General features: G+C 44.5%; 3 protein-coding genes and 1 pseudogene across 3 annotated transcripts; 2 read left to right on the top strand and 2 right to left on the bottom strand.

Moving 5' to 3' along the window:
* Window positions 1–992: 992 nt before the first annotated feature.
* LOC141821594 (protein PAL OF QUIRKY-like) lies at window positions 993–2,357 on the top strand (annotated as a pseudogene).
* Window positions 2,358–2,722: 365 nt separating this feature from the next.
* Window positions 2,723–3,380, bottom strand: LOC141821246 (large ribosomal subunit protein uL24y-like). The gene has a single exon (XM_074708652.1). The coding sequence runs from the start codon at window positions 3,337–3,339 to the stop codon at window positions 2,884–2,886; it is 456 nt and encodes a 151-aa protein (XP_074564753.1). The 5' UTR covers window positions 3,340–3,380; the 3' UTR covers window positions 2,723–2,883.
* Window positions 3,381–3,709: 329 nt separating this feature from the next.
* LOC141821801 (protein SUPPRESSOR OF K(+) TRANSPORT GROWTH DEFECT 1-like) lies at window positions 3,710–9,635 on the top strand. Its single transcript, XM_074709172.1, has 8 exons — window positions 3,710–4,409; window positions 5,645–5,750; window positions 7,172–7,370; window positions 8,472–8,540; window positions 8,646–8,720; window positions 8,813–8,911; window positions 9,015–9,170; window positions 9,265–9,635. Exons 1-8 carry the CDS (start codon window positions 3,938–3,940, stop codon window positions 9,388–9,390), a joined length of 1,302 nt encoding a protein of 433 aa, XP_074565273.1. The 5' UTR covers window positions 3,710–3,937; the 3' UTR covers window positions 9,391–9,635.
* Window positions 9,636–10,468: 833 nt separating this feature from the next.
* LOC141820773 (DELLA protein SLN1-like) lies at window positions 10,469–12,858 on the bottom strand. Its single transcript, XM_074708128.1, has one exon. It carries the CDS (start codon window positions 12,566–12,568, stop codon window positions 10,664–10,666), a length of 1,905 nt encoding a protein of 634 aa, XP_074564229.1. The 5' UTR covers window positions 12,569–12,858; the 3' UTR covers window positions 10,469–10,663.
* Window positions 12,859–13,167: the final 309 nt, after the last annotated feature.

The following is a 13,167-nucleotide window of genomic DNA, read 5'->3' as shown; positions in this document are numbered from 1 at the left end:
CTTCCGCTGCGCCACTCTGATTTATTATTTCTAAAAAGTAATGAATCATTATCAAGGTTTTTAATAAGTTCGGATGACGGTTGTCCAAAGGCAGAGACCAGTTTGCTTGCGAGGACTGAGTTTGAAATATGTATAATTCATGTGCCTTATCGAAAAATGGTAAAATGTGGTGGTGGGTCTTAGCCCGATGTGGCAGTGTTTTCATTTTTTCTTTGTTTTCTATGTTTTTAAGTTTTATTTTCGGGATATAAAAAAATATTTGTTATCAAATTTCTAAAACCCTAAATCCTTTGGAAAATGTTGACAACTATGAAAGCTAAGGATAATCCTTTGCTTGAGCACTTGCATTTATAAAATTTCCCCATCTATTTATTCTTAAACGAATGCAATTATTCTGTTTATTAAATAAATGGAATTAATTGATGGGTTTTAAAACTAGTCAAGAAAGATATTTAAAAATTAGTAATTTGCTCGCATTAGAAATTTGGAAAAAGGAAAAATAAAATAAAATAAATATCTCCTTTTTTTCTACTCTACGGACACTTCATCCTTTCTGTGAGAACTGAATATTCAATTAAAATCAAATCAAATTAATCAAAAATTAAATAAATTGAATTTTTTCAAACCAATTGAATTGATCAAAATTTTTAATAAAAATTGAATAAATAGAACTAATATTTTATCAGTTAATTTAATTTTCGATAGAATTAATTAAAATTTTTAAATATTATAAAAATTTTACTAATTCATTAAGGATTTATAAATTTATTTACTTAAAATTTATAAATTATTTTTATAATTTGATTAATTCAATTTAACCGAATAAGAAATTTTAAAATCAAAACGAAACTAAATTAATCAATTTTTTTAAAAAAATAATTAAAATTCAGAAATAACAGAAATCGAATTTTTTAATTCAGTCAGTCCGATCGATTTATTCAGTTTAATAATTTTTGTTCACCCCTAACAGAATTCCCCAGCTTGCCTTGATCATGAAATCATCGTCGGTGATCGCCTCTTTTAGTGGATACACTGACTCCGCTGACTCCTCCCCTTGCTCCCACAGCGGGAAATCATGGGACGAGCCCTACTCCGACACTGTGGCACCATCGTCGCAGTTCCGCATCATGTGTAGCTATGACGGACACATCCTGCCCCGCCCCACCAGTAAGCACCTCTGCTATCGCGGAGGCGAGACAAGGATGGTTGTCATTGACCGCCACGCCTACATCGCTGACATATCGGCCAAGCTCTCCCGCAATCTCCTCGACAACGCCTCCTTTTCTCTCAAGTACCAGCTCCCGAACGAGGATCTCGATTCTCTTATTTCTGTCTCCACCGACGAGGACCTGGAGAACATGATCGACGAGCTCGATCGCATCTCCGCCTCCGCCGCCTTCACCTGTTTCTCTTCTCGTCGAAGCCGGATTCGGGGACTTCATTTGCAATCGGGTCGCTGATCAATGAGTCAAAGTCCGAGACTTGGTTCGTTGATGCCCTCAACAGCATGATTAACGGCCTGGGCATTGAGGACACCCTTCGTGGATCCACCGACTCCGCCTCTGTCAATTGCCTCGTTAGCCTCGACGACGATTCTTCCACCCACTTGCACAGCACCAGTGGCCGACAGCCGGAGCCCGAGCGGCCAACCCTCCCCCGCCCTAACTCCTCCAAGAAGCTTGGGCATCACGGCCAGGAAGTAATATCCGTCCCCGGTTCACCAATGCTCGACAAGGCATCTTCCTTCGGATCCACCTCCTCGCCTCCACCTCTCTCCAACCTTCCACCTATTCCGGCTCCTGCTGTTGATCGGGCCGCCGATCAACGCGTCACGGGAGTCGAAGACCACTTTTCCATCACCACCCTCCGCCCATTCCCCCAACAGAAAATAGGGAGTTCTCTGACGATGACAAATCCATCATGGCGGATTCCGAAAGTCACCACGGCCTCCAAAGCCTACTCCAAACGACGGCATCGCCACTGATCCTGCGCCAAGGCATCATCTTTCTTCTTTCAGCTCTGCCATGATATCAAGCAGTCGATATACTAAAATTAACTGAAATTCAATTTGATTCCTTCTTTCAGAGTGTACTCAAATCAAAACTCCGATCCAAAAACAACAGCAGCGGCAGTCCTATCTCCATCTTCATCAACAGCCACCACAGTTTTCGCCAGCGCATGCTTATTACTTTCACCACCCAGCAGCTGGATCAGTTCTCCCAATGCCTCCCTACTACCATACAATGGGGCACCCGATGCAGCAAACTCCACAGGCTCATGCATTCGATCCCCAGATTCCCTTCTTCTACGCGCCTTACAATTTGGCAGCAGTTCAACCCAATTCGACTGATCAATAATTCACCAAAACAACATTTTCATCAAGTTGTGACCATAATCACTTTGCTTCAAGAGTGAATGACTTGTCGATAATCACAATCCAGTTCAGTCTCACAAGAAATTTTGAGAAGCTTACAGGGCTTGTGAGGTTAACTTACAGAAATTTATAATAGCCAATTCCTACTGGAGCTCCCATGATCAACAATCTTAAAGTTGTAGCTCCGATGAAGCATTAGAATTTGATCAGATTACCATAAGCGTTTACTCAAGGCACAACAAATGCAAGAATTTCGAGTTTAGACTAGAACTTACTACGATCATTCTTACCACATGAAAGAAGCAATAGATTTAAAGAAAGCAGCACGAATTTAAGACTAACAAAATGTTAAGACAAAGACCCAGCTTTAAGCAAAACAAGTTCAGAAGTAGTTAGCATCTCGAATGCAGAAAACATCGTAAATGTCGAGGCATTGAATGCTAATGCATAAACGCAAAAGAAGAAATTTTGACGAGAAAGAGAGGGAGGACCAAACGAGACAGATGAGATCAGTCAATCTCCTGGAGGGAAGGAGCTCCGCGGGCGGCGACCTCATCCACCGTGAACTTGCCCTTGGATTTGTCGGCGGTGCGGCCTCGGGCCTTGCGCTCGAGGAGGGCCTTGCGGTCCTTGTCCAGCTTGAGCTTGGTAATGACCACCTTCGAGGCGTTGATGCCGACGTTAACGGTGGATCCGTTGACCTTCTCGCGGGTGATGCGCTCGACGTGGATTACCCACTTCCGGCGGTAGACCTGCACGACCTTGCCTTCGCGGCCCTTGTAGGTGCCGCGCACCACCTGCACCTCGTCGTCCTTGCGCACCGGCACAGACCTCACGTTGTACTTGTTCCTTAGATCGGTCGAGAGCGGGGCGCTCATAAGAATCCGCCGGACGCTCGATGGCGCAGTGAAATGCGCCTTCCGGCACTTCCGCCGGGAGCTTGATACTCTCGGGTTGTACTTCATGGTGATCTACGCCGGAGGGAGTTCGATGCGGCGGCGGCGGAGTGAAGAAGCAGGATCAAAACAACGGGTCAAGTGGTATATATACACATCGCAGGCTAAATGGAAACCCTATTTAGGGTTTCGTTAAATGACAATAATACCCTCATTGTCCATACCAAAATCTACCTGTTTCCAATGGGTCAGCCTCAGCTCGGCTTGATTTGGGCCGCATTGGCCCAAAAGGCCCAACTTCCGTTTAGGGGAAACTCGTAAGTCAAGTCGTGGTTGATAGGCCCTCCGTTTGGATAAGACTTAAAAGACCCCACTGGAACGCGCAATCCATTAGTGTGACGTAAGTCGTGACTGTAAAATCTGGCCTTTTCTTCCGCTATCAGGCTTCTTTTCGGGTAGTCGTCGAAGGCTTCGGCGATCGAACAATCTGAAGGTTGAGTGTGATCCTCGATGCATTCTTGATGATCAAGATTTCTCTGCGAATTCCCATATCGATTCGTTTCCTATTTATTGGCGATCGGCTCAACTTTTTTTCGAGGATTGGAGTCCAACTCTAGGGTTCTTCAGATTTCTTCTTCCATTTTATCCGATCGAGATCGTCGCTGCGATGTATAGCAACTTCAAGGAGCAGGCGATTGAGTACGTGAAGCAGGCGGTGCAGGAGGATAACGCCGGGAACTACGTCAAGGCCTTCCCCCTCTACATGAACGCCCTTGAGTACTTCCGCACCCACCTCAAGTACGAGAAGAACCCAAAAATCAAGGAGGCTATCACCCAGAAGTTCACCGAGTACCTCCGCCGAGCGGAGGAGATCCGCGCTGTGCTCGACGATGGCGGCGGCTCTGGTCCCGCCGCCAACGGGGACGCCGCCGTTGCTGCCAGACCAAAAACCAAGCCCAAGGATGGAGAAGGCGGCGGCGAGGACGCCGATCAGGCGAAGCTCAGGGCAGGGCTCACATCCGCGATCATAACCGAGAAGCCCAACGTGAAGTGGAACGATGTCGCGGGGCTCGAGAGCGCCAAGCAGGCCTTGCAGGAGGCCGTGATCTTGCCCGTCAAGTTCCCTCAGTTCTTCACTGGTGTGTTTTTCCCAGTAACTTTGTTGTTCGAATCTTATCTAGCTGATTTTCTATACGTACCAGAATCACTAGTCTTGAAAATTTATGGATTGTTAGTTAGGGAGAACTTTGGAATTGTTGATTTGCCCTCGCTTGTCAGGCCCTTTTGTTTGTCAAACATCTGCTTGGGCTAATTGGGTCAAGGATTGCATATAGGCATTGAAACAAAGGAACTGTCAGTAAGTAATATTTATGCATCCCTAGTAGACGTTTTGAGCTAATTGTGAGAATTACGTAGAAAAATGACTTCGATGTAGCTTCTGATGATACTCTCCACCGTAACATGGATGATGGATGTGAGAATAGGAAGAGCTAGTTCTTAGTGGGTTGGACTGGACGAATTTAAGAGTAGACAAGGATGCATGTAGAATCATTTTTAATGATAAAGACTATAATTGCGAAAAGTGAGATCCTCACCTGTTTTTAGGATTTAAGATACAAAATAAATGCAGGAATGGCAAGAACTTTTATTTCTTTCTAAAACTAGATGTTTCCCGGTTTGTAAATTTCACATCATTGCCCTCTGTTTGTCTGAGACAATGTAAATTAATAAGGATTAATCATGTAATAAAAAGGTCTAGTGATATTTAAGAATTACTTCACCTGAAAAACATACACACACTTAAAAAAAGCTGCTTTTGCCTTGCATAAAATTCAGTGGTGGGAGAACATTCTGATGCTCATCCAGATTCATCTTTGCTAACTTTAGACTTTGCATATATGAAATGAGATTATTTTTGAAGAATTACATAATTTCTGCATCTTTGGCAGCACAGTTGTGCCAAATACCACACTGTTCCTTAAAAATAGTTAAACCAACAAGGCTAAAATTCACGATCTTTTCTTGGTCGACATTTATCAATATTGAACAATATACTTCAGTGAATTTAGGATATTTATTTATTCATTTATTTTTTAACGTGGGTAGCTCCTACTGGTGCAGTTTAACTGGTGTCATTTCCCAACATGATTAATATACCAAATTGACCATGGGATAGAATGATTCATTTTCCATGTTATCTAGTTATTTTGGTGCAAATTGTTAGTGTTTTTTTGAGTTTTTTTTTTATGAGGACATACATTTAAGTTGGTTTGACTTGTAAAATAGTTAATCAGTTCTAGTTTATTCGATGCCATCCTTTGGCTTTTTTAATTGTGAATTTTTCAATCAGTATATTACCGCTTGAAAACTGTAGGTAAGCGAAGACCATGGAGGGCATTTCTTTTATATGGTCCACCTGGAACTGGAAAGTCATATTTGGCAAAGGCCGTTGCTACAGAGGCAGAATCAACTTTCTTTAGGTTATTTTCTGTCCACAAAAACTGTCATTAAACAATTATAAGAGAGGGAGTAAAATTATATTGTAGCTGTTAGTTCTTGGTATATTCCTATGATCTAAGATACTTTTTTATTTCTTTTCTTTTTTCCTTTAAAAATTTGTTGTAATTGGTTGCTCATTGTTTAGAGGTTTTCTGGAATGCATCCCTCATTGCGAATCTGTTCTATGGTCTGAACCTTTTCGATTGAACAAACTGAGTACATTGTTTACATGTCTTGTACGATTTATTTTATATACTGAGAATGTAATTTTTGGGACTTATTGATCTATAATTTGATTTATTTTAACAACTTGGCTATGGTGGATGCTTAATAGTCAGTTTGTTGTCAGTGTTTTGCCAATGTCTACAATTTGATGTATGCCTGTTTGTTAGGAAATCATTTTGCTACTGAGCTTGGTTTGTTCCAGATTTCTCCAACACCAAGATACTCTATATGCTAAGAAAGTTATTGTCTGCTCCCATATTGAGATGAACTTTAGTATCACAGTTTCTCCCTATCCAAAGGCATAACATATTATGAAGCCCAAGGAAAAGCTCTGGAATTCAACTTTGGTGTTCTGATGTGTGCCTAACCTGAGGAAAACCCCTTCTTTCTATCCATGATCCATGTGTTTAATAACCTTCCTGCTTCTCTCAGTGATGTGGAGTGGCTCATGGAGCAAGTTTGGATGTCAGCTGAACTGAGTTGCATTGATTATCTTATGGACTCATGTTTAAATCATAGCTACTCCACAATATCTCTATTTGCTTCATCAATTTTTGTGTTTCCTTTTCCTTGGTTGTTGACTGATTCCATGAATTTTGGCAGCATGATTTATCCTTGCTCTTCATAATAACTAGATATGGGAAGTTCCATTTGTTTTGTTTTTGTTTTTGTAGAGAATGGAAAGTTCCATTGGCCTCCTGGATAGAATCACCCTTTTGGCTATATTGGATGCCTCTCTGCAGATCAGGAAACTTATTGCCATCGATCTTCATTTAGCTAACCTCTTACATAGATCACTCTTAGTATGATTTGAGTAGGTTTGATTCTCTTGATTTGTTTGTTGATCCCTTTGATGATTGGTTTTCTGGATAGTAGAAGTTGGTTGGTTTACTAATATTTGGTAGAATAATTCTCTTACGTCTATGGCTGCATTACTCGAGTGTTAGGTAAAGATGCTTAAATCACAATCTGTTAGAGCATCATAATGAGGCTAAACTAATTTGAAGAACTTTTAACTTCTTGGTCTGAGGATCCCTTGTTTAACTTTTCTGTGATGGCACTCTGTATAAAATATGATTGTTGCAATTGAAATTGCTGGTTTATGTACCTAAATGACTAAACAAAAGTAGAATCTGAGCAGTACATCGATGTTCTGAAATTAATTAAACCATTGCAGTATATCATCATCAGACTTAGTATCAAAGTGGATGGGTGAAAGTGAAAAGCTAGTTGCCAATCTTTTCCAAATGGCTCGCGACAATGCACCTTCCATAATCTTTATCGATGAAATTGATTCTTTGTGTGGCCAACGTGGAGAGGGAAATGAAAGTGAAGCTTCTAGGAGAATCAAGACCGAACTTCTTGTGCAGATGCAGGTAAATACATAATTATTTCTGTGCACATACAAAATCTTCAACTTTTAGATGGACATAGAATAACATAACATCATGCTTAAATGGATCTAAATTATTAATCATAAATAAAAAATAGAACATATTAAATACTGAAATATAAAAATATTTGATATCTAATAATTTAACAGGCAAAAAGAAAAAAAAAAGTAATAAATCATAACTCGGCTTTCTTCTATAGATGCTTTAACTTAAGGCAGAATATTCTTTAAAGAAACCTACAATTAAAAGAATATTGTAAAATAAATTAGTATCAATGGATTTTGATTTCTAGGTACTGAAAAATGTGTACATTGAACTCCAACAAAACATTATGAAAACATACTCTTGGTGGAAGTGGGTCAATTCTATGGGAGTTAGGCAATTTTTTTTATAGCTTATCAAATGAGATATAATGTTAATGCTGATATATAATGCAAGCTTCTGGGGAGAGAGTGGAAATGCACTTATCAAACTACTACTTACATGGGATCTGGATAATTTGTTAACATAGTTATAACTGAGAACGTTGGTGTGTGGCAAGAACTTCCACATGCAAATTTGGAAGAAGATTTCACATTCTCCTTATATATAGAGAGATAAGATTGGTGTTTCGTATGTATGCTGGAAGTGAAGTTTCACCATGGTTGTGCTGGTATTTTTCACCTTAAGCCAATCAGGCTTATGACCTTTGTTTTGCTAAGATCATGAATTGAATTAGTGTTTCTTGCTATATGTCCGGTACTCAAGATTGAGTTTAATTGTTGTGGTTGCCTGATGGTTCACAAGTAGCAAGGTAGTAGGCATGATCTTTTTTTTTTTTTTTGTTTCTTTCCTTTTGATTTGAGGGAGAAATAGACACTTGAAAGTTGAAACTAATATATGGGACTAGATTGAGGAACTGGTCCTTCAGGGGCCAGTTATGCACCATTTCTTGGTTGATATCATGATTTTGGTTAGTATTATACTCTAGCTCCATAAAGCTGGATTTTTGACAGTAGAACACCAATTTGTAGCATACAACAGTAGCTTCACATATATGCGACTGTAGTGTTTTTCCCCATTGGATTATATGAATTTTTGCAGGGTGTGGGAAACAATGATCAAAAAGTTCTTGTTCTTGCTGCCACTAACACACCCTATGCTCTGGATCAGGTAATTATTGTCTTTGAGATCTTTAATTCATTGTTGGTGCTATTCACCTTCTGAAGGTTCTAACCACTTTCATCTTCTATTTTCTTCGCTCAATTGCAACCACAGGCAATCCGTCGACGTTTCGATAAGCGAATTTATATTCCTCTTCCTGATGTTAAAGCTAGGCAACATATGTTTAAGGTATTGACTATGAGTAGAAAATTGATGAAATAATCTTGTTCTCTGCCATATTAGCCATGGATCTCAGTAGCACTCCATGCTTTTTATCTTAGGTACACCTAGGAGATACCCCTCACAATTTAAGCGAAAGTGATTTTGAGGACTTAGCCCACCGCACAGATGGCTTTTCTGGTTCAGATATTGCTGTTTGTGTAAGTGAACTATGAATTTTTAACATCAAGGAAAATGAATCCATAGGTCTTTAGTGGCCAGAGATGGCTGATTGTGTTCCTTCTGCATGCTTTTGACTAATAGGTTAAGGATGTGCTTTTCGAACCAGTTCGAAAAGCACAGGATGCAATGCATTTCTACAAGACCAGCGAGGGTATGTGGTTGCCATGTGGACCGAGACATCCTGGTGCTATTCAGATCACATTGCAGGACCTTGCTGCTAAGGGTCTCGCTGATAAGGTGCATGGACAACTTTGTTTCAGTGTCATTTTGATCACTCGTTCCATTTTCTTCTATCTTGCACTCCATAGTACTAACTTGTGTGTGCAACCAGATCCTTCCACCTCCAATCACACGGACAGACTTCGATAAAGTACTGGCAAGGCAGAGGCCAACCGTCAGCAAAGCTGACCTAGAAGTCCATGAGAGATTCACAAAGGAGTTTGGCGAAGAGGGCTAATTTGGTTGCCAGTCCATGTTCTTCAGTAATGTGATTGCAGTTCCCCCAACTTGTTTATGCTTTCCTGAGATCTACTTGGAATGTTGCAATTTTAAAATTACATTGATCTCATCTAGTTTATGTTCTAATGTATTTGTTTTCTTTATCTGTCGTTACTTTCTGTACTATATGTACTTTTGTCTGTATACTAGGATAATAGCTTCCTAAATAGCTATTGGAATGCGGCTCTGCATTTTTCACAACTACACTACTGAGGTTTGAGTTACTTCTTGTTGCTAACGATGATATTTGTTCTTGTTTGATGTATAAAGTCTGGAAATTGTACTCTTCCTGGAGCGGAGAGTTTATGCTAAACTGCTGATGTGAAACCACCTTTCTCCCTGTGGCTTTAAAAGATAATGATAGATCCTACAGTTTGTAGATCATGCTTCTATATTATTTGAATGATCTAACAACAAATGTTTTGTTCAATTTGAATAGACAATCCTGTAGATGATTGCAGCTGCTGAACAGATTGCGACACTGCTTTGAAGCTCAGGTCATTCCTTGCTAACTTAATACGGCTTGGCTGGGGAGGGGCACCAACCAACTGCTGCTGTCCCATTCCAACTCATGAGATGGGTATAAACTTCACTGTTCCTGTTTAAGTTTAGCTTGAGTTATCATTGCCAAATAATTGATGTACAAATTGCAATAAGAGCAGGTGCAGCTGCTCCTCCCTTTAATTGTTGACCTCCAGAAACTGGTCCACTTGCGTGGGCATATTTTGCTTTTGATATTTCGATTGGTAAAGAGATAACTCTCCTGTGATTCCTCTATTATTAGAGTCTTTCTCTTTTTTATTTTTCGAAATTTCATTCTAGTGGGTGGATTTCAGGCTTCGGCTGGCTGCAGCATTCTTTCTGTTCACAGGATCAATCCCAACTGGCAGTGGAGCGTGGGCCCAGCGTGTTCCCTCGCAGGCCCCACCGTCTCATTCCTGACACCTACGTGCGATCGATCAGGTTGATGCCACTAATCTCAATCTTTTCTTTTTCGTAGTAATTATTGCTCTGAGAAAAAAAAAGATTTAGCAGGAATTATTCATTTGGCAAATCAGGGATTATTATAATTACGCTACGTGGATAAACACTTGAGAGAGGAGGTAAAGAGAGAGGGAAAAAAGGGATTTTTTTTTTAAACATAAAGGAGGGAAGCAGAAAAGACGGCCCACGGAGAGAAGGTGGGGTCGAGCGATGGAAATCCGACGGCTGAGGGAGATCGCGCTGCAGCTTCATGGTCCGCGGGCGGATAGGGGATCGGCGGCGACCCGCCAGGCGGAGGCGGCGATCAGCGGGCGGGTGTGCCAGCCGAGGGTGAGGCAGCCCTCCTTTTCTTCCACCCTGTAACCGTCTCCGCCGGCGAAGAGGGCGAGCAGCATGCTCGCCTGCTTGAAGGCGTTGGAGCCGATGGGGACGGACTCGAAGCCGGCGCCGGTCATCCTTCCCCGCCACTGGTCCAGCGTCTCGTGCCTCTCCGTTCGGTCCGCTCCCTCGCAGGCCACCACGTTGCAGATCTGCCGCCCGAGGTAGACCTCCGACATCGCTCGGTCCCGGTCGCCGGCGCTGTCCGCCGCTGCCGCCCCGCCCTCCAGGGAATCGAACATGGTCGAGTAGTAGTGCAGGGCCTCGGTGAAACGTTCCTGGAACGTGCCTCTGTTGTGGTTGGCTTCCTGCTCGACCACCGTCACGATGCGGGGGCGCACCGCGCGGACCGTCCTCAGCACCTTCTCCAGCACCCCCGGCCGCGCCAGCAGTTGGTGTAGTTCGAGCACCGAGTTCACGGCTACTGCCTCTGGCTCATCGTTGTCCGCTCCGCCGCGGTCGTCGGTGTCTTGGCCGAGCAACATGTAAGGCTCCAGATCCGCGAGGCTGGAGGCCACGAAGCCGCGGTAGTGGAAGTCCACGCGGATGGTTTCAGCCAGCTGCGCCAGCTTCCATCCCACCTCCTGAAGGGCGTCCGAGTTGTCCGGCTGCGGCGGGCCTATGCCGGTGAGGCGGAACGAAGGCGGACCGCCGGGACGGAGGGCAAGGGCCTGGAGAAGGGCCGGCCACTGAAGGCCCTGCCGCATCCCGAAGTCAATAACGTGTACTCGCCGGCAGCCGGCGAAGGCTTCAAGGATTGCTTGGTTGGCGGTGAAGTGCGCGAACTTAAGATAGGGGCAGCTCTCGTAGAAATGCATGTGCAACATGTCGTCGAAGGCGACGGAATCGAAAGAGGAGCAGCCCACGCCTCCCCGAGGAAGCGGACGGTATATGCGGCGGGCGACAGCCTCAGCGAAATAACCGGCGACCTTGCGCATGGCGCCGCCCTGGGAGGCGGCCAGCACGGAGATCTGCTTTACGAGGGTGTCCGACGCCTTGAGGTTTTCCTGTTGCACCGCCTCCGCGCAGGCTAACAAAGCGTGGACGAGGCGGATCCCGACCTCCTGTGTGTCGACTACCACCACCGGCAGCGGGGACGCGGCCGAGGCCGCCGCATCCGCGGTCGAAGACGACGACGAGGGAGGGGAGTTGCAGAACTTGATCCTCTTCGAATCCCTCGGTGACGGCGCGACATCCAACTGGAAATCGGAACCATAGGCCAATCGTACTGGAGCACGCGCGGCGGGGAGAGCAGGGACCGGCTTGAGATCGTAGACTTCCGCCGGGGTGCGTCGCGTAACAAGGGGAAGCTCGGTGGTGCTGGTGGATTGCTCAGCCACCGAAGGTGGAAGATCCAGGAATCGATTCTGCCGATCGACGGGAGATGGGGTATCGAAACGCGGCGGCGGGGGCGGCGACGGGAGAGGGGGAGGAGGTGCGTTGAGCTCGGAGAGGATATTATCCACCCAAGTCGAAATATCCGAGGGGTTGTAGTGAACGGTGTCAGCTGCAAGATGGGAAAGGAAAGCGTCATCGCTGGCCGCAACGCCGCTTCCCATGGCCATCTCCGCCTGCTCCAGCTTTTGCGCGACGTCCGCCATGTCCGACGACCGGACCTTGTACCCCAGCGCCGCCAGCAGCTCGTCGACGTCCTCATCCTCCGCCCCCACCCCCACTCCCATCATCGCCTTCCCCTTTCCCTGCTCCGCCGCCTCCACCGGCGCGCCGTACCAATCTCCCCCGCCGAGGCGGCCCTCCTGATGCTCCCGCTTCATGGTGACAGGCTGCAGGCGCCACGACGAGCTGGCTTGCGAAGAAAAGGCCAGGCCTTCGGGAATCAACTCGCGCAGAACCTCTAAGAAGTAAGGTAGCAGAGATTAATCAAGAGACACCTCTCCCTCTCCCACTACTCGTTTCCACCCGCTTTCATTTTCACCGCACTCCTCCAAATCATTCCCCAGCAGCGAAATCGCGAAGCTAAAAATGTGATTTTTCTTGCCGGGGCGAAAATTAGGGGATCGCAAAACCAGGTAAAAAATAAAGCAGCCGTACCGCCACCGCGAGACCTTCTGCTGGTATTTTTGTAAAAAAAAAAAAAAAGTTGTCGCAGTCTGCTCCGCTGAGAACCCTGCAAATCCACAAGAACACTACTCCCACCTGTCCATCTCCATGGGTAGCGAGCTGGAATCTTCTTTAATTAAATTAGTTCCAGCATAAAATTTTGATTTACTCTGTGTTTTTTTTTTAGAACAGGAGCAGGGAGGCCATGGAGCATTGAGTTTGGACCAGCATGAGGTTACGGCATGGCGGAGGAGGGGACCCCTGGCGCTGCATCTGCGCACGTGGCGAGACCCGGCTGTCGCCGTCGCAGAGT

Source organism: Curcuma longa, chromosome 2, assembly GCF_044706935.1.
Source record: "Curcuma longa cultivar G26 ecotype Majalengka, Jawa Barat chromosome 2, ITB_CL_G26_1.1, whole genome shotgun sequence".
NCBI lineage: Eukaryota > Viridiplantae > Streptophyta > Magnoliopsida > Zingiberales > Zingiberaceae > Curcuma > Curcuma longa.
This window is presented reverse-complemented; position numbering and strand designations above follow the sequence as displayed.

What these genes read in the sequence shown, in the direction of transcription:
- LOC141821246 (XM_074708652.1), bottom strand. Translation starts at nt 3,339, where the DNA reads ATGAAGTACAACCCGAGAGTATCAAGCTCCCGGCGGAAGTGCCGGAAG.
- LOC141821801 (XM_074709172.1), top strand. Translation starts at nt 3,938, where the DNA reads ATGTATAGCAACTTCAAGGAGCAGGCGATTGAGTACGTGAAGCAGGCG. An exon ending in GTTCCCTCAGTTCTTCACTG is followed by an intron (nt 4,410 to 5,644) that starts GTGTGTTTTTCC and finishes TGAAAACTGTAG; the next exon opens with GTAAGCGAAGACCATGGAGG. An exon ending in GTTCAGATATTGCTGTTTGT is followed by an intron (nt 8,912 to 9,014) that starts GTAAGTGAACTA and finishes TTTGACTAATAG; the next exon opens with GTTAAGGATGTGCTTTTCGA.
- LOC141820773 (XM_074708128.1), bottom strand. Translation starts at nt 12,568, where the DNA reads ATGAAGCGGGAGCATCAGGAGGGCCGCCTCGGCGGGGGAGATTGGTAC.